The 23,510-nt window shown below is 31.1% G+C and overlaps 8 protein-coding genes across 13 annotated transcripts; 5 read left to right on the top strand and 3 right to left on the bottom strand.

The window, feature by feature from the left end:
• Nucleotides 1-4,273: 4,273 nt before the first annotated feature.
• LOC103577854 (protein fantom) lies at nt 4,274-11,419 on the bottom strand. 3 transcript variants are annotated; one of them, XM_053742487.1, is made up of 9 exons: nt 11,379-11,412; nt 10,968-11,309; nt 6,431-6,519; nt 6,088-6,344; nt 5,924-6,030; nt 5,757-5,859; nt 5,462-5,694; nt 5,021-5,402; nt 4,274-4,885 (listed from the first exon to the last, which is right to left on the bottom strand). In XM_053742487.1, exons 3-9 carry the CDS (start codon nt 6,501-6,503, stop codon nt 4,400-4,402), a joined length of 1,641 nt encoding a protein of 546 aa, XP_053598462.1. In that variant the 5' UTR covers nt 6,504-6,519; nt 10,968-11,309; nt 11,379-11,412; the 3' UTR covers nt 4,274-4,399. The 3 variants fall into 3 exon arrangements, with proteins under 3 accessions (XP_053598462.1, XP_053598464.1, XP_008556912.1); XM_053742489.1 differs by having other exon boundaries at nt 5,021-5,399; nt 10,968-11,419; XM_008558690.3 differs by having other exon boundaries at nt 10,968-11,419.
• LOC103577853 (F-actin-capping protein subunit alpha) lies at nt 6,899-10,721 on the top strand. Its single transcript, XM_008558688.2, has 3 exons — nt 6,899-7,333; nt 7,775-8,024; nt 8,209-10,721. Exons 1-3 carry the CDS (start codon nt 7,133-7,135, stop codon nt 8,625-8,627), a joined length of 870 nt encoding a protein of 289 aa, XP_008556910.1. The 5' UTR covers nt 6,899-7,132; the 3' UTR covers nt 8,628-10,721.
• A 527-nt stretch (nt 11,420-11,946) lies between the features above and the next one.
• On the top strand, nt 11,947-13,652 carry LOC103577852 (spherulin-2A). Of its 3 annotated transcripts, none has more exons than XM_053742507.1 (2): nt 11,947-12,022; nt 12,607-13,652. In XM_053742507.1, the coding sequence occupies exon 2, from the start codon at nt 12,651-12,653 to the stop codon at nt 13,446-13,448; it is 798 nt and encodes a 265-aa protein (XP_053598482.1). In that variant the 5' UTR covers nt 11,947-12,022; nt 12,607-12,650; the 3' UTR covers nt 13,449-13,652. The 3 variants fall into 3 exon arrangements, with proteins under 3 accessions (XP_053598482.1, XP_053598479.1, XP_053598472.1); XM_053742504.1 differs by lacking the exon at nt 11,947-12,022 and adding an exon at nt 12,181-12,269; XM_053742497.1 differs by lacking the exon at nt 11,947-12,022 and adding an exon at nt 12,404-12,540.
• A 210-nt stretch (nt 13,653-13,862) lies between these two features.
• On the top strand, nt 13,863-15,548 carry LOC103577851 (protein AATF). The gene is made up of 2 exons (XM_008558686.3): nt 13,863-14,177; nt 14,243-15,548. Exons 1-2 carry the CDS (start codon nt 13,972-13,974, stop codon nt 15,480-15,482), a joined length of 1,446 nt encoding a protein of 481 aa, XP_008556908.1. The 5' UTR covers nt 13,863-13,971; the 3' UTR covers nt 15,483-15,548.
• On the bottom strand, nt 15,532-16,734 carry LOC103577849 (28S ribosomal protein S15, mitochondrial). The gene is made up of 4 exons (XM_008558685.3): nt 16,628-16,734; nt 16,282-16,551; nt 16,079-16,212; nt 15,532-16,002 (listed from the first exon to the last, which is right to left on the bottom strand). The coding sequence occupies exons 2-4, from the start codon at nt 16,509-16,511 to the stop codon at nt 15,560-15,562; spliced, it is 807 nt and encodes a 268-aa protein (XP_008556907.1). The 5' UTR covers nt 16,512-16,551; nt 16,628-16,734; the 3' UTR covers nt 15,532-15,559.
• Nucleotides 16,735-16,827: 93 nt separating this feature from the next.
• LOC103577848 (gonadal protein gdl) lies at nt 16,828-17,698 on the top strand. Its single transcript, XM_008558684.2, has one exon. It carries the CDS (start codon nt 17,125-17,127, stop codon nt 17,647-17,649), a length of 525 nt encoding a protein of 174 aa, XP_008556906.1. The 5' UTR covers nt 16,828-17,124; the 3' UTR covers nt 17,650-17,698.
• Nucleotides 17,699-17,819: 121 nt separating this feature from the next.
• On the bottom strand, nt 17,820-21,690 carry LOC103577847 (lon protease homolog, mitochondrial). Of its 2 annotated transcripts, none has more exons than XM_008558682.3 (6): nt 21,226-21,690; nt 20,923-21,153; nt 20,676-20,848; nt 20,204-20,553; nt 19,941-20,132; nt 17,820-19,868 (listed from the first exon to the last, which is right to left on the bottom strand). In XM_008558682.3, the coding sequence occupies exons 1-6, from the start codon at nt 21,474-21,476 to the stop codon at nt 18,003-18,005; spliced, it is 3,063 nt and encodes a 1,020-aa protein (XP_008556904.1). In that variant the 5' UTR covers nt 21,477-21,690; the 3' UTR covers nt 17,820-18,002. The 2 variants fall into 2 exon arrangements, with proteins under 2 accessions (XP_008556904.1, XP_008556905.1); XM_008558683.3 differs by having other exon boundaries at nt 17,821-19,868; nt 20,204-20,502.
• Nucleotides 21,691-21,863: 173 nt separating this feature from the next.
• On the top strand, nt 21,864-23,220 carry LOC103577878 (uncharacterized). The gene is made up of 5 exons (XM_008558728.2): nt 21,864-22,299; nt 22,366-22,686; nt 22,746-22,859; nt 22,993-23,124; nt 23,208-23,220. Exons 1-5 carry the CDS (start codon nt 21,947-21,949, stop codon nt 23,218-23,220), a joined length of 933 nt encoding a protein of 310 aa, XP_008556950.1. The 5' UTR covers nt 21,864-21,946.
• Nucleotides 23,221-23,510: the final 290 nt, after the last annotated feature.

Raw genomic sequence — 23,510 nt, forward strand, 5'->3', positions numbered from 1 at the left:
ATATATTTAGAAACAGCGACAGCGAAAGGAAGCCAAATTTCCACTAGTACGTAAGGACTGTAATGACAGTGACAATACTTCTGGATCAATTGTAAGCAAGGTGAAGGACACGAAAGACAATGATAAATTAAAATCATCTGATGAGAGTATAAAATCTTCTAGGGGCCTGCTAAAAACGGATGTAAAGCGCAACGACGGGGACTGCACCGTGGATAGACCCAGGATCTCCAATTCAGTCAAAAATTCCCTGCTACCAGACGCCGAGCCACATGACTACAATTTTCCCAGGCGCACTCGTCACACTTATCCTCTTGATAAATTGCCTATTCACTTGGATAATCGGTACCGCAAACAATACGACGAATTTTTGAATAATTTAGGAAGCACGGAAAATTATATATTCAACCCGTATTTCATTCCCGCGCATGAAAAAATTTATTACAAACCTCGTTACGATAAACGAGACCCCATCGAACTCAATTCGGTTGATTTATTTGATAATAACTATAATGTAAATTACAATAATGAGTATCTGAAAAATTTTGGTGAAAAATCTGTTACCGAACGGTCTCTGACACCGACAAGCGAATTATTTGTAAACTCCACGGATAATTTGAGTCTAGGAAAAGTCAATGAAAATAAAATAAATCGAGCCAAGTTTAAAATGAATGAAACATTTCGCGACGACGGAACCGCTCGCGAGACCAAAGAGATAGCGAGACAAATTTTGAATAAAATAATCGAGGAATTAGAGGAATTGAAAATAGATCACAATAAAAGTTATCACAGGGAAGGTTAATTGGTCATTGATTAATTATTATCAAAGTGGTTTATTAATTACGTTGTAAAGTTGAGATTTATTTCAGGGCTGCCGTGTAATTTAACGGGGAACTGGATTTCTGTGCAAGCGGGAGTCCAATTGGAAATAAAACCTGTTAATAAACATAAATTAGATGTCAAGATAAAAAAGCAAAAGTTGATAAAAATGAATCATCGGGGATTTTTGAACGACACTTGGAATATTTCCGGGCAGATTTTTTTTGGATATAACGCTCCGTTTTCGCTGACTGCTGTTAATTGTCACACCAAATCACTGGCTACATTTATCGGTGATTTATTTTAAATTGATTTATATTATTCATTAATTGGAATCGTTTGTTTAATTAATTAATTTTTTAGGAACCTGCAAAATTTGTAATGGCAATGACGTTATTCAAGGAATTTGGTCGACGATACATGAACCGCATGATTGTCGATATTTTCCAATAGCTATCAATAATTACAATGACATTTTTCGAAGAATTAAAAAAACGTGACGAATTTAAAATTAAATTTTTACTGATAATTATCTTTATACATGTTAACTTTGCCTAAATAATGTACAAATGCAGTTAATAATTAACTACATATTTATAAAATATATATACAAAAAATAAATATTCATATAATTAAATAAATTTTTTTTTGTCGTGTAAACAGTTACAAAAATTATAAACACAGAGTATATTAATTTTATATTTTTTAGTTTATTTTTTTAGGGGATTTGGCTGTCAGTAATTTTGAAAAACGGTCGCGGAATGCATTGATACCAAAGCAAGTGATCTGTAAATGTAATGTTATTAATTAATAACAATAATATTTATAATTTTTATATTTCACCTTCAAAATTCCCATGGCATTTGTTTCGTCTAAATTCATTACTGTTAGAAAAATATCGTCGCTGCCACTGTCCATTTGTTTTTTCAAATCAAAGTACGCGCGGCTGATCCAAAAAATGTTTAATCATTTATTTTAGAGACACAGATTTAAATAATTGTAATTAATAAATTAATTACCCGACTTCGACGCATTCTTTTTCAACTTCATTTTCTAACGGCTCACTTACAATATTAAATTGAATATTTGGATCTTCAGCGCCATTTAACATCGCCCGTAGTTTATTCCACTGTTGGGGGTTTTCATTTTCATCGAGTTTAAATTCTAGTAAAAATTTATAGTCAATTAAATAAATTCATCAATTAACAAGGACTGATCTAATACTGAAGCTCTGAACGCTCTGAACTTTCCCTTTCTTTCTAGATTTTCCCGCTACAAGTGGGGCTAGCAAATCAGAAGCCTCGGAGGGAATTTGAATCAGAACTTCAGCACTGAAACAGTCCAAGGCTTTTTAATAGAAGAAGTTAAATCCAGAGCAGTTATTAGGTACTTTAAAACTAATGACAATATGATAATTTTAAAATTATTAATTACTTTTAGTATAATTAAAGTACATTTCATCGTGATACGATTGAGGTTTCGATACCGATTTCGTTTCTAATTCAGATCCTCGATATCCTAAAAATGAAAATTCGATGTATAATTGATGAATATCTGGATTTTTTAATACCGGACAGTTTTTATATAATTTTAATTGATTTATTTTTATTACTATTACATTATTATCTTCATCACTCATCTGAAAATAATTTTAAATAAAATAAATCCTGGCTTTCATAAGTAATAAATAAAATAATTATATTTTAGCTGAAACTTTTTACTTGGTTTGAAAAATTTATCAGACTTGCATCAGAAAATTCGACAGTATTTGAACTTTTGGTAATTACTGACTCCCGAGGCTCTGTCACATTCGACTACAAAAATTAACATTTAATATTCTAATGGTATTAGTGATTATTAACTTGTTTAAAACTTTTACCATTTGCGCAGTAGAATAATTTATACTAGAGGTTTCCGATTTTTTTTCTTTCTTAATAAATGTACTATTCGAACTCGAGTGCTTAGAAAAATTTTTTGATCCATTCGAACTTGCTCCATGTTTCGGTGATTTTAAAAACGACGACTTTGATTGTCGGGAAATAGTGTCAGGTGAATGAAGAGCCGATGGGACTTTTGAAGAACTCTTTGAATTCTTCTCTACTCGATTATTATTATTATTTTTATCATTAGTTTGCTGGACATGTCGTGAAACTGAATCAGCTTTTTTTGTACTGGAGATAGAATTTTCTTGGCTCTCATTTGAATTGATATCTTTATCAATGCATTTTAGCCTACAATATTTCCTGACTTGGTCAACATCACAGCTCAGTCTTATCCATAGAGATAATTTTCCGAAGTTATCGCACTGATAACACGGCGGGCATTCCATGCCAACAAAGTAATTAATTTTTTTCTGCGGATGCTCAAGAATATTTCTTACATTTACTTTTCCAAAGGCAATAACTTGAGGCTTTCTGTCCCGATAAAGCGCGCAGAGTTGAAAATAAATATAATCATTCAAAATACAGTTGAAAAATTTTTTCAAATTTGACACACGGTAAACATAAGACGAGTTGAAGTTCAATTGAGGATATTTTATCGTCGACGTAGAAATTGATTCCTCGTGACAAAAGTCACAGCTCAAAAATAATGACGGCTGTGACACGCAGTCATACTTGATAAAAAAATTATTTACCGCCTAATTTAATGTAATTAATAATTATAATTAATTTCTTACACAATACAAACTAAATAAAATTTAATATTCAAATACTGACGAATTCTGAAGGTAGAAAAGACAAAATATGAATTTCGACTAATCCTTCTTGGTCACTTATAGAAATCGGGGAAAATTCATTGTCATTTTTATCAGTATTTTCACTACAAATGCAATTATTTAATTTATTCAATTGTATGCATCTCTCACACGTCCGACAATTTGAATTTTTTTTCGGCAAAACAACTTTGTCTTTATTTATAGTCGCACAAGTCGGGGTCTACAAAAAATTTTAATACAGTTTTAAAAAAAAAATGAACTATTTTCAAATTTCAATTTACATCTCGGGTACTCCAGTGCTCATCAGATGAGTTCGAGGAAACGCACTTGCAATATTCAATTTCGTTATTACTCTGCGGATCAAAGCACACAATTCTCGTCGGCTTTTCCGGCCGCTGATTATTCAAAGATTCTAATATACTCTGCTGTACTTTTTGATAATTTATCGCCGACTTGTCGCTGCAATGACTGTTCCAATACTCTCTCAATAAATTGCAGATCGTTTCAATAAATTTACAGTGCTCAAAGTCATTGGGCCCTTTGGAGTGGGTCTGAATGGGCGATGAAAAAAATCTTGAGCTGTAACATAATTCTAATTTGTCGTAGGATTGATAATTATTCGGATTATTGATGGATAAATAAATAATACAAATGTAATAATAATAATAATTGATATTATTATTAAACGTTAATTAAATCTATTACAATAATTATTACATTTAAATATCTTTGTACTGATCGTCCTTAAATTAATTGCTTGCTCATAAAAATTTATCTAAAAATTTAAAATCTTAAATTCTAAAAAAGTGACTGGTAAATAAATTTTAATATATATTTGAACACATTTATGTCTAATAAGTATGCTAATTAATAAACATCTTTGTCGCCGAATAATAAAGTTTCAAGAGCAATTACTTGCCTCTGTCTATTACCCGATTCGCCATAATGTCTAGGGCTCAATCCCTCTAAAGATCTTATTTTGGCCACATTCTGTGCATCTAGAGGTGTGTTTATTTGCGCATCATCAAGTAACTTGAGCATTGTTTCTGCTGATAAATTACCACATTTTTCATTTTTTTTTTTAACATCATCGTCACCATCATTGTCACATTTATTTTTTTCACGGCAAAAATTCTTAACTTGAATAAAATCACTTCGGTCAAATAAATCTGTTTGGCTTCCACACTCGACATAAGTGATATTTTTAATTGACGGTTTTCTTGGTGATTTGTACTCGTCGTTTTTATCTTTATTTGAATCAACGTCACTCTGACGATCGCCAGTATTTCTACAATTACATCCTTCGCAGCATTTATATGATTTATCTATTTTTTCTTTATGACTTTTAGGTGACTGTAAAATAAATTTTTTATAAAATAAAAAAAAATTCTTCTTATTAAATAATTATAATCCATACTGATAAAAAATATAAGTAAGTGACGAATATTTTCAGCAAAATTTATCTAAATAAGTTTATTAAAAGCTCACCTTTGATTGAATAATCAGTACATCCATACTACGTTGCATTTCCTGCAATTTATCAATCAACTGAGCATTAGCAGCCTTGAGTGCCTCAATATTAGCCTGCTCATGACTGCAGACACACTTCAAATTATGATTATCGGTCATCATATCTGCTAACTGTTTCTTGAGCTCAATATTCTCTACTTCTACTTGGCTGTACTTGGTGCTTATCTCAATCAGCTCGTTGTTGTGCTGCTGTAGGATTTTAATTTCACTAGTGAAGTCGCGGATCTGCTCCTCCTTTTCCCGCAGAGCTGACTGATAATTTTGGGACCGCGTTATCTGTTCCTCTAACTGACTCATCAACTTTTTATCCACAAAGGTCGTGGTCACGCGTCCACAGCTTCTGAAATAAAACAAAAAATCAGTTATCGGTTTAAACAATTACCAAAATTTTGTAATTACTTTTTAGCATCGCATATTTTACTCTTCAGTTCTTCGACCTGATCGACCAACAATTTATTTTTTGATTCATATTCCACTAATTTTTCCTGCTGAAGTTTCATTTGCCGCCACACTCTTATGTACTCGACATTCTCAGTAACTTTGTCTTTCTGGTTTTCATTTTTGGCAACCGATAATTTATTTTCTAATTCTTTAATACGATTTATTAAAGTTTTTTTTTGTACTTCCAATTCCTAAAAAAATAATAATATAAAATCCACTATCATTTATTTTCAATCGACTGACAATTATTTACCTCAATCCTAATTTCATTTTGATTATCAACATTTTCTTCTCTATCACCAACAAAATTTTGACACTGAACCAATTTAATAGGTCTGCCTTCGCTTCGAAATGTTCTGATAAAAATAAAAATATTCATTTAATTAATATAATTAATTATAAATATAAAAAATAACTTACGTGGTACCCGAACTGCAATTTGGCACCCGTCTAATTTGCGAACATGATCTTCGCAGAATACCGTGACTTAATAATTGGGTTCTGTAAACGTGTATCTTTTCTTTGAGCTGAAAATAAAAATTATTATACACTTCCATTGATTTAAATTAATTATTATTTGGTACCTTATTAATTTCTAGCGTCAAACTCGCGATCCGGTCTTTGTCATTATTGATATTTATTGTCGAAGCAGTGTAAGGTCTTGAGGGCGAGGCTGATATTCGCATAAGTTTCGTAGTTAAACGTTTTATTTTGTCTTCGTGAGAGTTGCATAATTTTTTCAACTCTTGGTACTCTTCGATCAGTCTCAGATACTTGTCTTCCAAAATATCGCGATTCAATTTGCTGATCACCAAACGCTCCCGGGGATCTATGTGTAATGCTGGATGACAGTTTATTTTAATAAATCATTCAAATAATTTTTAATTAATAAGTTAATTGCTAGGTATTTATTAAACACACACTAACCATTAATAGATCGGTAGCTTTCTAAGTAAGAATTATCTCTTGGCAAATAATCTCTATTGGGATCATCTGCCATGACTTAATACGCTATCCTGAAATAGATAAATTTATTGAGATTCAAGTCTGTTAATTTAAATACGGAAAATTATTTATTTTTCCCGAAATGTTAAAAATTTTAAGCAAATTACTTGAAATTATTAAAAAGTTAAAATCACTCAGAAATAAAAAATCTAAATTAAACGAATACAGAAAAATTTTTGAAAGTTCTTGACATAAATTTTTTAATTTTTTTACATGTCTGTTACTTAGAGTATAATTTAAAAATATCAGTTGCGAAACGCGGGGTTGCGCGCGCAGCGTAATTTGGTAGCATATATCGAATTTAAATTTGAATAAAGACACCCTGTAGAATAAAATAGGTAACAGTGTCGGTGGCTCTTGGAGTTATCAGTATCAGCGGATCCACGGACAACTACCGCTACCTCTGGTGCCTCTGGTGTGCTTAGCCGTTTCATTGGTCTCAACTTTCTCGTTTTTGACACATCAACTCTTAGCGTGTGTGTCGGTCCTCCCTCTCTCTCACACTTTCTCGCTCCTGCTCAGCCGTCATCCACAAGCTCACACACAATACATACATATATATATATATATATACACTATAGTCCAGAGCCTAGAGTTTTATATACATGTAGTACAGTGAGTAAGATGGCGGATGATGAGTTTGTCGCGATTTCAGATCAAGAAAAAGTTAGAATAGTATCTGATTTTATTTTACATTCGCCACCAGGTGAATTTAATGAAGTTTTTAACGATGTAAGAGTATTATTGAATAATGATAATTTATTAAAAGAGGGTGCATCTGGGGCATTTGCTCAATACAATAAGGACCAGCTTACGCCTGTTAAGGTACATCTCCAATCGCAACATAATTTTTTTATCTCAATATTCATTTATTGTTTAAATTTTATTTTTAAATTATTTAATTTATTTTCTTCTATCCCTCGAGATCTTTATTAAAAAAAAAAAAAGTTTTCTACCAATTTGTAATTATTTATAAAAGGCAATGACGTTAGTAGTGTAATTAGAGCAGAGAGATACTTATATGGTTATGATTATCACCTCTGATAATTAAAAATTATTTATTTTATTTATCTGGATATATATTTAAAAAGAAAATTAATTAATAAGTAAATAAATATTGGCGATTACTCATCACCGGTAATGAGTCATGCCATTCCAGTGATAACCTATTTATAATTATTTAATTTAGGAGTGAACTGTTATTCTTGTATTTATTTATTTATAAACAAGTGGAAGTGATGGAATAACAAATAATTATATTTTTAGATCGAGGGAAGTGATTACCCGGCGCTTATTACGGAGTACAATGATTTGGGTAACCAGAGGTTTTATGACGGGCGCAGTAAACTCAGTTTTAAGTATGACCACCTACGAAAAGAGGCTACTGATTACGAGCAGTATGAACCGGATGTCAATGTCGAGGCTTGGAGATCTGTGCTGCAGGAGGAAATTATGAATTACACTCAGAGTCATTATAGACACGGAGTTTGTTCGGTCTTTGGTAAAAGTCAAGGAGGTAATTTTATTTTTTCATTTATTTACCAAAGTATTCTCACAGATTTAAAACATTTCTATTTTTTTTAAAACATTCTACTATAATTAATTTATCAGGGAATACTTTGTAATTAATTACTTATAATACTCGTACCCGAGTATTGTTTAATTAAATGAATAAAAAATAATGATGATGATAATTATAGGAAACATAACGTTGACTGCATGCATAGAAGATCACCAGTTCCAGCCTAAAAATTTCTGGAACGGGCGTTGGCGTTCTGTTTGGAGTGTTAATTTTAGTACAAGTTCCGGTTCAGCCGAATTACGAGGTAGTCTTAAGGTGCAAGTTCACTATTACGAAGACGGTAACGTACAATTAGTGAGCAGTAAAGAGGTTAAAGAAAGTCTCCCGATATCAAATGAGAAACAAACGGCCAAGGAATTGATTCGGTTGGTTGAGGAGTCGGAGAATGATTACCAAACGGCGATATCTGAAAATTATCAGACAATGTCCGACACAACATTCAAGGCTCTGCGGAGGCAACTGCCTGTTATGCGAACTAAAATTGACTGGAATAAAATTGTCTCGTACAGTATTGGCAAAGAGCTTAAGAGTCAATAGAAATAGATTTTTTTATATAATTCATAAGAGAATTAATTATTAACAAACAACTAAAATTTAATAATTAATTAATAGATAATAATTATATGATAATTAATGTTAATATTAAAATTAAAGTAATTGAATTGGTAAATAATAAATATATATATATAAAACAAAAAAAAAAAATTAATGCATTTTGCAGCGAATAGTCTGGGGGTGTGATGTGCAAGAAAGCAGATGTAAATCCATTGATAATATTAATTATTACGAGTAATTAATAAAACAAATGCATTTAATTATTATTACTATTTTTTTTTGTCAGTACCACTTTAATAATATAAATATTATAAATAAGCATTTATTGTTAAATTTATAAACAATAATGCAGATTAATTATAAATTATAAATGAATTTAATAGACAAAATGCAATTATAATAAATAAAGTTATTTAAAATTGCACAATTATTTGTGACTGTCATTTAGCTAGCACAATTAAATTTTTAATTGTAAATTATATATAATTAAAAATTGAATTAAATCAATTCAACAAACTGAAAAAATTATAATTAATATAATTGTTAATTATAATTTTTTATAAATTTTACAATTTTTATAATGAGTAAAAAGTATTTCGAATAAATAATAACGAAGATTAATAATTAATGATTTTTACTATTTTTACAAAATCGATACGCGGAACATAATTAATAATAAATTGTAATTAATTAATTAATTAGGTAATTAATTATTATAATACAGTAAATTTATAAAGAAAAACAAATTTTTGAAATCTATTAATTGGATGATCGTTTTATATGATAATTATAATTTATATGTTGCGATAAAATAAAAGATATTTGCTTTAATTATCTTTGTTTAAATGATTATTTTATTTTAAAAATAATTAGTGCCAAGCGAAAGTAATAAGAATAAATATTATGTCATTTAGTGCTAACGCTTCGTCACATTACACAACCAGACAAACGAAAATACAATTATAAATGAAATAAATAAGTGAATGGAGTAAAAAAGGTCAAGTTAAATTTATGAAAATGAATATAATAACAACAATAATTAGAGAGAAAGGAAAGGTACATAATTACGCATTGTAAATTTTAGATTGTAGCCTATAGCCTGCTGGAGCCTTATTTATGCGTAAAGAGTAATTGTGTAAATACAAATATGTTATTCTTGAATGAATTTTTTATGATTGTATGAATGCCTCCCTAGCATTCGATACTTAAAACAACTTTTTTTATTTTTAAATTACGTGTGGCTGCGTTTTTTTTTGTTTGATATTTACAACGTTATTTTTTTTTTGCATTTATTTTTGTATGACTAAAAATAACAGATTTTTTATTTTTTGTTCAAAAATTAATTCAAAATATGAACGTTAGTTTTTTAAAATTAAAAATAATAAAACTGTCGGTCTGTTACTTTCATTGTCGTATTTTTATTGGTAATCATTCAGAAGTCAGGCTCTTAATTAAAAATTTTAATCACGATTAAATAAATAAATTTAAAAACTCATTTTATTAAATTTTGTAAAACCCATACTCGGAAATTAACATTTCTGTTTTCACAATTTTTACAAATTAATTTATGATAAATTAAAAATTTTAATTTAAGTAAAGGAATAAGATTTAGAGCCTGACTTGTAAATAATTGCTGGTATTTTAGTCAATTAATAAATAATGAGTTTAATAAAATTTAAAAATAGTAGAAGGTAACTTGAATGTAAATAAATGAATAAAAAAAGTAATATACTTATATTTTTGTTTGAATATCAGATAAAATAAAGTATAGAATTAAAATTACGTATAAATATCAAAGGAAGTATATTTAAAATAATAGTTTTTCGAGTGTTATTAAATATTAAACTCAACAAATAGTTGCCTACGATTAAAAGCATAATAGATTACGAAAAAGTTTAATAAATATATCTTATTAACTATATCACGTCGCATGTCCTCATGTAAAAAAGTAAACAAATATATAATAATAATAATAATATTAATAATAATGAAATAAATTACCAACTCTGTACTATGGAATGTTATGAATTAATTGAGCGAATAAAAGTTTCATTACTGGCTCTGTACTTATCACAATCAATTGCATTATTTACTTTATCATAAATTATAACATGTATTTATATTTAAAAATTATACAAGCATTTTTCAAATTTGTCTACTATATAATAATAAAAAAATTATCCTTCTGTTGTATCTCTATTAAAAAGGATTGTTGCAGTTTTTAAAATAAACTTATTTTTAATTAGAGTGATCTCTAAGAAAATTTTAATTGATTTAAATGGAAATAAAAAAAAATACTTTTTTAAATAAATAATCACTGACCTGTCATTGGTTCAATCGTTGGTAACATAAAAATGATGCAATGTTGGAGAAGTAAATGAGCTCATATTATATATACATGTATAATTATAGATATTGTCGATCTATTTGTTTGGTATCAGATAAAATAAAAATATATTAATTTAGTTAGGTTGTTTTTGTTGTACTTGACATGTTTGTTTATGTTTTCGGATGGTTGCTATACAAAAAAAACTATTACAGCGCTGTCTATTGACGGCTTTCTTCTGATCTATATTCAAAGCGGGTGTCCCAAAAAGGGTTCTTTATATATATACTTATATCTATACTTTTACGAGTGTGAATGTGGTAGACATCAGACAAAATCTAAAATTATAAAAAATGAACTTATTAATTTAAAAATTTCTTCGAAATTTTATTTTATTAATTACTTACTCTATTCATTAATAATTTTAAATTTGTCTGATGTCTGCTACATTCACACTCATATACTTTTTGTGTATTTCTATGAAAGTTTTTTTTTTCCTCTATAAACAAATTTATTTTCATTTTTTTATATATAATTATTTTTATTTATAAAATAAAATATTTAACTAAAAATAAAAACAAACTTGTTTTTTATTTTTAATTAAAAATCCTCAATTTACGAGAATCAAAATTGGGTGCATTAGTCGCTTTCTTTGAAAAAAAAATTTTTGTGCATGCGCGGATGTATTTGCGCACTGTTTCTGCGCGCATTTATTTTAAGCGCGAATCTCTATGACACAGATGTATTAATGATTCGGATCCTAAATATACAGATTGCCATTATACAGATTTCAGATGATAAAAAAAGTCAATCACCTAAATCTTGGTATCGTCAGAATCTGTCCTACAACATCCGCCCTAAAAATTGAAAAAAGTACTGGGACGCGTGCGTGCAAAACATCATATTAAACCAATGAGAAACTTGAAAAGCATAACGTGATTTTGAGCACGTGGCCGTGGTATTGTGCTCCATAAAATTTATCAAGCTTACAATTAGTCATCTTCTGTTGTTTTGAAAAAATCGTCGCATCTTGCATCATCGACTCTGACCTGCAAGTAATTTTGATATTTATATAGGGTAAAGGCGGGCAAAACAGACCACCCCAAAGATTTAGTAAAATGAATAAATACTTTTCTAATATTTATCAAACCCGATTTGAGTCCTGGAATCTTATCTCTGCAGATGTGTGATAAAAAAAAAAAAACATTTGATAAAATACTTTAGCATAACGTCATGTAACCAAGAGCCAATTGTTGCTCTTTAAGCGCATAACGTGAGACTGAACTTGACTAGAAACAGTAAATACAATGTTTTTATATATATAATTCATGTATTTGCTGTAAAAATCAATGTTATAATAAATTTATTTTTAAGATAGCAATGTAGATATTTATTAACCCCATTATTATATATTTTAATTGATAAATTTTTTTCTAATGGAATAAAAGTTTTCAATTATACATTTTTTTGACTGTATTGATAAGCATTGATAAGGCTGAGTAATTGATAGTAATAAAGATCGATGTATAGAAAAAATGAGTCAGTGTGTTTGTGCGCAGCGAGAAAGTTGTAAGAAATAAATAAATATTTAATTCATCAATATCATAAAATTAATTAGTGATTTTTTTTTTACAGATAAATCAATTTTTGATTTGAGAAAAAAAAAAAAAATAAAAAAAATGGACTTATCGATAGAAATAAAAGAAATCGGTGACAATAAATTCAAAATAAAGACATCTGGGAGTATTTCAAGTTTAATAACAGACGCAGATAGACGTAAATTTGGAGTAGAGGATGATGATATTAAAGAAGCTGTCAAGTGTTACAAAGGCAAAAGGCCAACGGACGTCTATCTCCGCAGTCCGACTCCGTGGGGTGACATGTACGATACCTACGACCTGGACCAGACGGAAAAAGTAATACGAGTAATAAAGACGAAAGTTATCAGCGTGTCGAGTCGTCCGGAGATTGTTACCACAGCTACTCTTAATAACACAGAGTCAGCAGAGCCGACGACATTCAACACGTCTATTGAGAAAACAGTAACTAATTCGGTGTCATCTTCGTGGAAAAATGAGAATAATATATCAGTGAGTCGGTCGATTGGCTATGATATAAAAGCGCTTAAAGGACAAACTTCGTTTAGTTATTCAAAAACTTGGGGTAGCACGGATACCAAATCTGAAACAGTTACTTTAAAATCGGCTTCTTCTGTGCAGAAGACTTTGGGACCCGGTAAGTCGGCTACGATTGAACTGATGGCTCACAGAAAAGTCGCAAAAATTGAAATAACTTATGAGTGCAGCTTAGAAGGCGACGTGGGAATAAATTATCACGAAAGATACAACGGATACCACTTTCATTTTGTCCCGATTAACACAATAATGGAAGCCGGTGATATTGACAATTCGATTATTGTTAAAGAAATTATTGAACTGGAATTGTACAGTGATACTACTATTAACGTTAAAAGTTAATTTTACTCAGTTATATGATTTCCGGGCAGATTATTTATTTTCTAATAATTAAAAAAAAAAAATGTGTATTATTTAAAATAAAATTATATATCATCCCCATTTAAGGGGAAATTTTATATTGTTGGAATAATTACAATACAATTAAAAATTTTATTGAAATTATACAAACTGAATTTTATCGAAACTCGAAAGTCCTCGTTGAAGATAAATAGAATGAATGTAAATTTTTATTTTTCAAAGTTAAAGTCTGATAAATTTTATAAATAAAATTTTTTTTAATAAATAAGTTTATTAAATTATTTATTTTTATTTTATTTAAAAAAAAAAGTTATATATTTTAAAATAAGAGAATATAGAAATCTAGTCTCGTACCATCTGCCGGGAACGGATGAAATATAAAATATGATAATAAAAATACAATGTATAGATTGAAGGTTATGTTTATGAACACGTGGGACGAGGGGTGTGTAGTGTCAGTTTGATATTATTTTTTAAATTTAATTAATTGGTAAAAAAATAAATAATGACGTCAAAGTTGAAGAAGCCCAGCTTAGCTGAAGAGCTGGACAGTTTGATAAATGTTGCGCCTAAGGCATTTGAATCCGACGACGACGAAGAGGAAACAAAAGCTAAAGTTGTTGATAAATTTCAGGAATCTCATTCCGATGATGATCAAATTTCCTCGTTTAGAAAGAAAAATGTTCCATTACTTGATGAGATTGACGAAAGGTATTTTTTAAATTTTATTTTAATTATTTATTTATTTTATTTTATTATTTTACTTGAATTTTTAGGTATAAAGGAAAAAAGGTCACGAGAAAAGAAGCTTTTGGTGAGGAAAGTGACTCTGACGTTGATGATGATGATGAGATGAAGTCGGATGATGAATCTGAAGTAGAAGGAGAAGAAGAAAGTGATGGAGATGAAAACGATGAAGAAGATGATGATGAAGATCTGTCTGATGATAATGATCAAGATGAAGAAAATCCTTTGTATCGTGACCGCAGTGACAATACATTTAAAAATTTAGCATCTGATACTCAGTCAGATGTTGAAAAAGGAAACTGCGTTAAAAATCAACAAAATATATGGGAAAAGTTACTTGAGATTCGTATAAAATTGCAGCCAGTTTTGATGACCAGCAACAAGATGCCTCAGTACGATTTCATTAAAACTATGGAACCTACTCCAGAGTTTAATAAACAAAAAGATGAAGTTCAAAGTAAATTATGTGGTGTCCTAGATAATTTGCTTAATCTCCAGCAGAAATTATTGAAAAATTATCCTGAGACTAAAAATTTATTAGACAAAAAGGCGGCCGAGAGCAAAGTTGATGATGATGATGATGATGATGATGAGGAGATTTGGTCAGACACTGAAGATGAAGTGGAAAAGTCTGAAGCGGAGTCAGAAGAAGACTCCGAAGAACCGCCTAAGAAAAAGACAAAACGCAGTTTGAATGATTACGAGAAAATAATAAATGATATTCATAATAAATACTCGCCCTATCGCGACTCCGTGATACAGAAATGGAATGACAAGACCCGCGTAGCCACTGGTAAAATTAATAAGAACGCTAATCAGTCGATAGTAAAACAAATCGAGTTTGTGCTAAATGACAAGCCGAAGCTGATAAAACGGACGCAGTTGAAGCGCTCAGAGTACGAGATCGTGGGGAAGAAATCGCTGGACGAAATTGACGATGACGGCAGGCGACTTCACGAGTACGATGAGGAAATTTACGACGACGATGACTTTTATCACCAGTTATTACGTGACTTGATTGAGCAAAAGACCGCCAACATCACAGATCCACTGGAGCTGGGCAGACAGTTCAGTAAATTGCAAAGCATGAGGAACAAATTGAAACGTAAAATAGACACACGTGCAACCAAAGGCCGCAGAATACGTTACAATGTTCATAATAAATTAGTTAATTACATGCCGGCCATTACTGTCAACGACACTTGGAGCGATTTAGCTAAAACTGAATTGTATAATTCGCTCTTTGGTAAAATTAAGTCAATTAATTAATTAATAAATAATAATAATTGTTATTTATGTAAATAAATTATCAATAAAATGTGTTTTTAAAAATTTATTAAATATATTTATTCAAATTGTTTTGCTTTCTCACGCGCAGCAGCTATTTCTTCTTCAGTAACACTAGGAATCAGCCCGCAAGCTATTTCTTCAGAGCGAATAAATGCCAGTTTGTCGGCTTTCTCTTTGAAAAATATTTTCTGCTGAGCTTCGAGCTCTTTTCGATAGTTTGTTAACTTTTCTTGGACTATTTTATCACAGTGAGTGGCCGTCAATTTACGCATCGAAGCTTTTCGCTCGACCCGGTGATATAGAGGTGGGTGAGGTTTGAACAACAGATTCATTTTCTCCAGAATCCACTCGAATCGACGGTAATCCCACTTCCGTAACCTGCCCAAGCACTTTCGCCGTTTGTCTATTAGTTCTTTTAAAAAGTGTTTGGTTACTTTGTTGCGGGGAAACCGGGTCAGGTATTCCTGGAGGTAAAGTATTTCGCTGGTCATTGCAGCAACTAAAAAATAAATAAATAAATTCATCAGTGGGTTGGTTGTTTGTTTAATTAATTAATTATTAAATATAAAATTTACTTTGAACTTCCATGGAACCACGGTCAGATTCATGTCTTTTGACAAGCCCTATTGTTTTTTCGCGATTAACTTCTTCAGTCTTTTTTATAGGTAAATAATCAAGTGTACATAATTTTTTAACTATTTCATCGGCACTGAAAAAATTTAATTATTATTTAAATGTACAATTAATTAATTAATTAGTTTATTTAATTAAAACATACTCTTGTAATTCTTTGGACTGACTGAACCAGCGAGAGTATTCAGTCCCTTTGGTTTGGTGGTCCAATCCAAGATCACAACTTTTAGATGGATCAGTACTGGGTACTTTTTCGGGCCGGGTCCAAGTTATTTTTAAGTCTGATTTAAATGACACTTTAAATCTCGCCGATACTTTTGGTACATTTTTAATTAAATTGTTGACAGGTTTAATGCTATTCCATAGCATGCTCATTATTTTATGGTAAATTTATTAACAATCAACAACTTGGACTCTGAAAAATAAATAGTCAGCGTTTAACCTCTGCAGTGATAATTTGTCTTAATAAATTAATTATACAGTTTACTTACCTAGGATTTATTTTTAATTACTTTTTTTAAATTTTTAAATATATTTATTATTTAACTTTGTTATGGTTAAAAATATATAACAATGATAATTCACGAAAAAATGGCGCTGGAAGATGGCGGGCATAATTCTTACCCCCACTCTTGGCAATAGACATTTTAAAATTATTGTTAATTAGTAAATTATAAAATAGACTTTTAAATTTCCCACAAAATTAAATCATCATTTTTTTGTATTTAATAAAATTTTTAATGCGCGTTAAAAAAAAAAAATCTATGAATTTAAAATAAAATTTCAAATTTTTTGCCGCCATTCTTATAACCTCGAAAATAACTTTGAGCTTAATGAATAAAAATAACAATAAACTTAATTTTGACAATTAAAATTTTTTTAAATTAATAAAAAAGTGTAAATACTGATAATTGATAATAGAAGTTTAAAAATTAAAGTGAAAGTTTTGAAAATAAATAAAAATCTGTCAGTAAAAAAAAAAAATAAAATGGAATCAACGGATCCAAGCCCAGAAGATCTTCAACGTAAATTATATTTCCTGGTGGAGCAATTACAAAACATGGCTGGTGCATTGCCGTCAAAGTATCAAATGCGTCTTCCCTACGAATTACTATCCGGGCTAGCAAACTCTCTATTAAACGACACGATATTCGAAATAGTGAAAGGACTAATGGAGATCCAGCACGTCACCGAGAAGCATTTGTTTCAGCAGCGGCTCCAACTGCTAAATCAGCAGAAGATCCAGATGCAGGAGGCGCTAGCCGGGTTGAACACCGAGGAGGAGAAACTCGCGGCGAAAGTTGCGCTCGAGGAGAAGCAGAAGAAGGATTTGAAGGCAACAGACATGAGACTGGTCATGCAGCTGGATCAGAAAGTCGCCGACCAGCAGAGTATTTTAGAGAAGGCCGGCGTTCCTGGTTTTTACGTAACGAATAACCCTGCAGAAATCCAAGTGCAAATGAGACTCTGCGACTTTATCATACGCTTAAGTAAAATGGAAATACCTAGATGATACTTATTGATTAATTCATGCAATTTTAACAACAAAACTTTTTTTTTTTTTATTTTTTTATGTTGATAATTAAAAAAAAAAATCCATGTACAGCAGACTTATTTATCAATAATAATTATTATTTATTTATTTAAACATATTTACAAAATAATTTTAAGATGCAATTCATCATTAAGCCCGTATTTAATTTGTTATCAACCGGAAATTAATTTAGACCACAATTACTCATAGGAATGTAGACAATCTATATATTTTTAATCTAAATAATTAATAATTTACTTGTAAATCTGATAAACTGCATCAACGTTCATTTAAAAATATAATTGTTAGAGTCTTTATTAAAAAAATAGTCACTACGCATTTTTTCCATGAATGGAAGCAGCTTGAGGCGTCACATGATAATCGAATCCCGTGGAGTCTTTCACTGGATTAAGCTGCTGGCTGTCATCAAAGCAAACTTTGTAGACATCTTGATAGGTGCTGGCAAAATGTACTTCTAGTCCGTCGGTAATGTACTTGGCAAGATCATCAAAGTCTTTTTTGTTTTCCTCCGGTAGAATTATGCACTTCACTCCAGCTCTCTTGGCCGCGATTGTCTTCTCCTTGATTCCACCAACGGGCAACACTTTGCCCATGAGACTTAACTCTCCTGTCATCGCTACGTCTTGTCTGATGGGTTGTCCTCGAGCGAGGGAAATCATAGCTGTGGCAATGGTTACTCCAGCGCTGGGTCCGTCCTTGGGAGTGGCACCTTCAGGTACATGGAGATGCAGGTGAGCGTCATATAAGATCGTATTTTCTTGGTCGATTTTTTTAAGGAAGTTGCGGGCGACTGTCAAAGCAATTCTGACGGATTCTTTCATGACGTCGCCGAGGTGTCCGGTCAGTTCTAAAGAGCCTTCGTATTTTTTGGCAGTGAAGGGTTTGCTGATGGATGTCTCGATAAATAGAGTCGACCCGCCCATCGCAGTCCAAGCTAGACCCATTATCACACCAGGCGGTGTGAAATCATACATTCTGTCGTGTGTAAAAACGGGTTTGCCCACAAAGTCACTTAAATTATCTTTAGTGACATCAATACGTTCAGCTTCCTGCTTGACAACTTTAAACGCAACCTTTCTTGACACCTTCTCGATGTGTTTCTGAAGATTCCTGACTCCTGATTCGCGACAATAAGCTTTGATAAGAGCCGACAAAGCTGATTCCTCTATATCTATTTGCTCAGCAGTGAGTCCCGAGTCTTTCATAGCCTGGGGTATCAAATATTGTTTAGCAATAGCTAGTTTTTCTTCAGCAACATAACCAGACATGTCAATCATCTCCATACGATCTCTCAGTGGCTCAGGAATAGTGTCCGTTATATTCGCGGTGCAAATAAACAAAACTTTTGACAAATCAACCGGAACATCTAAGTAATGATCAAGGAAATTTGCGTTCTGCTCTGGATCCAACATCTCCAGTAACGCTGAAGCTGGATCTCCTTGGTAGCCTTTGCCGATTTTGTCAACTTCGTCAATAAGTACCAGAGGATTTTCAGTTTTAGTTTTCTTGAGGCACTGAATTATTTTGCCAGGCATCGCGCCCACATAAGTACGTCTGTGTCCTTTGATCTCCGCTACGTCAGTCATCCCACCGACGCTGAACCTAAAGTACTCGCGGTTCAACGCCCGAGCTATCGACCGCGCGATCGAAGTCTTTCCTACACCCGGAGGACCGTGGAAACACAAAATTTTACCCTGCGTCGTTCCCTTCAGCTGACTCACGGCAATAAACTCCAATATACGTTTCTTGATGTCCTCCATTCCATAGTGATCTTCCTCGAGAATGTCCGAAGCCTCCTGGATCTTTAGGTTCTCTGGGCTGGTGACACCCCACGGCAAGGATGTCAGCCAGTCTAAATAATTACGCGTTACATTAAACTCGCTGCTATGATTCTCCAGAAAACTCAACTTGGTCAATTCCTCTTCGATGACATCCATCACCGGCTTGGGAACGACTTTCTGGCGGATCCGCTCTCTGTACTTTTCTTCAATCGCATCCTTGTCGTCTTTCTCAAGACCCAGTTCTTTTTTAATTACTTTCAATTGCTCATGCAGAATGTACTTGCGGTGCTGCTGTTTTACTTTTTCTTCAACCTCGCGGCCTATTTTTTGTTGGAGCTTACTCAGTTCATACTCTTTTTTCAAAAGAGCCAAAGACAACCGCAGTCGTTTGGAAATCTATCAAAGAAAAAAAAACATTAGCCATTGAATTAATAAATTAATTAATTAATTTATTTATTAATTAATTACATCTAATTCTTCAAGAACTTCCTGCAATTCTTTGGCTTCAGCTCCAGTTAATGCTGCTCCCAAGTCACTTAAATAAACCGGATTATCAACAACACGCGTTCCTTGATGTAGCATTTGGTTCAACGATTCCCGATATATCGGATTCATGCTAATTATATCACGAATTGTTTTTATTATTTCTTGCGTCAGCGCCTAAAAAAAAAAATTTTAATTGATCATAACCAATTAACAAACCACCAAAATATAAAAATATAAATAAGTACTTTGATTTCTTCTGTTTGACGGAACTTTTCATGAGTGACATTGACAACTTCAGCCATCAAAAGCGGCTGTGGAGATCCAGCAATCGGAACCGCCTGAACTGGAGGTGCTTCAACTTCAGCATCAGCACTGGGACTAACTGGAGTAGAAACAGGAGTAGCTGGAAGTTTGGTATCAGTTTCAGTAGCTACGTTGTCTTGTTCAACTTGAGGTATTTCCTTAGCAGGCTCGTCACTTTTCGGATCATTTCTTTTGCTCCTCACAAAACGTCTTGAACGTTTCGAGTCAGCAACCGGCTCGTCTACGGAGACGTTAATTGATGTATTAAATAGTGGAAACGTCAGTTTCATATCTGAATCATTTAAAATATATATATAATAAAAATATGATAGTTACATCTCTAGGAATTCAAACTAGTCCGTAATACTTGTCATCCTAAATAATAAATAATTTAATTAAAATCTTTAAAAGTACCTTGGGTTGGTTTTTCAGTGATGTCTTCAATCATCTGGCTGACTATTTTAATTCTCCGATGCGACATTATCACCAGACGTAATTTATCACCCAGATCTTGGATTTCATGGATCTGAGCAAACGTCCCGATAGGATACACATCATCAATACTATTTACAATCTCTGATTCATTTCTAAAATAATAAAATAATATAATTAATTAATCAGTAAATAAATAAATATATATTCTATTTGATAAAATAATTACTCTTCATTCTTCTTTAAAAATATTCCAACGTATGGTTGATTTAATTTAACTTTACGGCGTATCAAGTCTATTAATATTGGATTAGTCAGCTCAATAAGTTTTATAAAACGCGGAAATACTGGATGGCGACTTATCGCTATCACTGGAACATGCGGCCAGACTTCAGGTACGACAACTGTTGCTGGTAACGTTGCCGGGTACCCTTCGACCGCTGGTTCAGCTTCTACTTCACTGTAAAAATATAAATCATCAGAATCCATCATCAACTAATTTAAATAATTAACCATCTACTTAATAAATTACAGTGGAGGATCATCATCAGCTGGTTTCTTGGTTGAAAACTCACGAAAAACTGTCATACATGTTATTCTTTTGTAATTACTGATAAAAGTTCCTTCAGTTTTACTGCTAACCTCCAGCCAATTTATGTTTCTGTGAGCTGCAGCTCCAGGTTTTTTTATTATTGATAAATTTGAATACGTTCTATTTAAAGTTATCCGCTGACGAAATACCGGCAGAAGTTGAGAGTTTATTGATTTTATTAACAAACGCATGGTTTATTTATTTATTATTTTTTTTTTTCAACAACTGATGCGGTTTAAATATTTTTTTTTAAACAGTTTACTAATTGCGTTGTGAATTTTTTTATTTTTAATTGTTTTTCAGTAATTTATCTTTAGGTGATGTCAGGTTAGTGATTATAAATTGATCAAAAGCATGATCTTGAGAACTAAATCACTGAATAAAAAAAAATAAAGATGTAAATTGAACTTTGAATTTCATTTTATAAATAATTATTACATAACCTTAAATTCTAGATTTAAATCATTTTGAATTTTTCCACTAGAGGCTCTGGTGGTGAATTTGAAAATTTATTTTTAAATTACCCGCTAGAGGCAGCAGTTTTTTCTTTAAACTATTACTATTGTTGGAACAATGAATTAAAATTAATGATTCATTAGTTTTCATTATTATAATTAATGATTAATTTAATTAAAGTGAAAATTGTTTGAATTTTCAGTTGATGAGAATGGATAAAAATTCAGATGAAATTTTTAATGTCAAGGAAAATTTATATAAAGTAAAAAAACGTAGCAGGGAAAAATTAGTGACAAGTAAATTTTTTACTCCAGTGGAAAATGTTAAAAACTTTAAAATGCCTGATAAGAAACCAGTTATGACTAAAAATTTAGAAAAAGCGCGTGAAATGTATCGTGATAAAATAGTTTCATCAGAGGAAGTCAGTAGAAAAAAATTAAAATTAGATAAAGAGAAGACTGCGGTTGCTAGCAGAGTTGATGTGGCTGCGGGTAATGCTGAGAATGAAGAGGAATTTTTTGAAAAGATGAAGCTAAATTATGAAAGAGACAAAGCGAAGTGTGTTAATTAATTATTTAATTAGTTATTGTTTTTAATTGTCATGGTAAAACTTTGTGGTTTCAGAGGACTGCTGACTGAAAGGTTTTGCCAGAAGAAAGTCGTCAAGAAAGTTAAAAAATTATTTAATGATGACTGTGTTAAATTGATGAATAACTTCAAAGATGCCCGCAAGAATGTTTATGAAAATGACAAAACTTGTTCACCAGATTCAAATGAACAATCGTTGTCTACCCATCAGCCTGCTACTGATGATAAATCTAATAAACTTTCAGCTGATGATTCAACTAAAAATAATTACCCAATTAATATTAAGAATAATAGTTATAGTAATTTTTTTTCACCTATTTCTGAATTTCAAAAGTTATCAACACCATCAACATCCAGGTTTTTATTTCTATTTAGTTATTTATTTACTTATTCTTATTATTTAAATTAAAATTTAGTTTTAGTTTTTTGTCGGAACCAAAAGTATCATTCTCAGATATTGAGAAGGATAATTTCATGATGAACCTCACGGAAAATTCAAGATCAATAAATTTACCAAGCCAAATAACCAGGTAATTATTTTTAAATATTTCGGATAAACTACTCGGTCTCCAAGCCAGCAGTAACCTGAGCACTACTAGGAGCTGGCAATTTCGTACTTTATATGAAATATTTCGAATATAAAAATAAAATAAATGTTTTCAGTCCATCGATGTTGTCAAGAGCGGCAACTGATCACGTGTCATCGGATTTATCACGTTTTCAGACATCTAAATTGCTTATGGACAAAGACAATCAATCAGTTTGTTCGTTACTTCCTTGTTCTCAGTCTTTATCGTTTAATAATAATAATAATTCTTTATCTTTTAATATTAATAATAATATTAGTGAAAAAAATTCTAATAATCAAAACTCAACAGTTGGCTCAAGTAAATTACATTTGCCAGATTATTTATTTAAGAAATAATTTATTTATTAAGGAAATGTTATAAAGTAATACATAAAAGTTACCAATTTAAATTTTAAGTAATTTGTTATAAAATAATTTAGTAACAGTTTAAAAATTTTAAGTAAAAGTAGTTATAATTATCTCAAGTGTTTTTTAAAATTTGTAAATTGATTATTTACAGAAACATAAAATATTAAAAACTTATTAGAATTACAAAATTCGTTTTATAATTGAACAATGTAATTTTTCATTTTTTTTTAATTAACATTTTAAT

The sequence above is a fragment of the Microplitis demolitor genome, chromosome 1 (assembly GCF_026212275.2).
Source record: "Microplitis demolitor isolate Queensland-Clemson2020A chromosome 1, iyMicDemo2.1a, whole genome shotgun sequence".
Classification (NCBI taxonomy): domain Eukaryota; kingdom Metazoa; phylum Arthropoda; class Insecta; order Hymenoptera; family Braconidae; genus Microplitis; species Microplitis demolitor.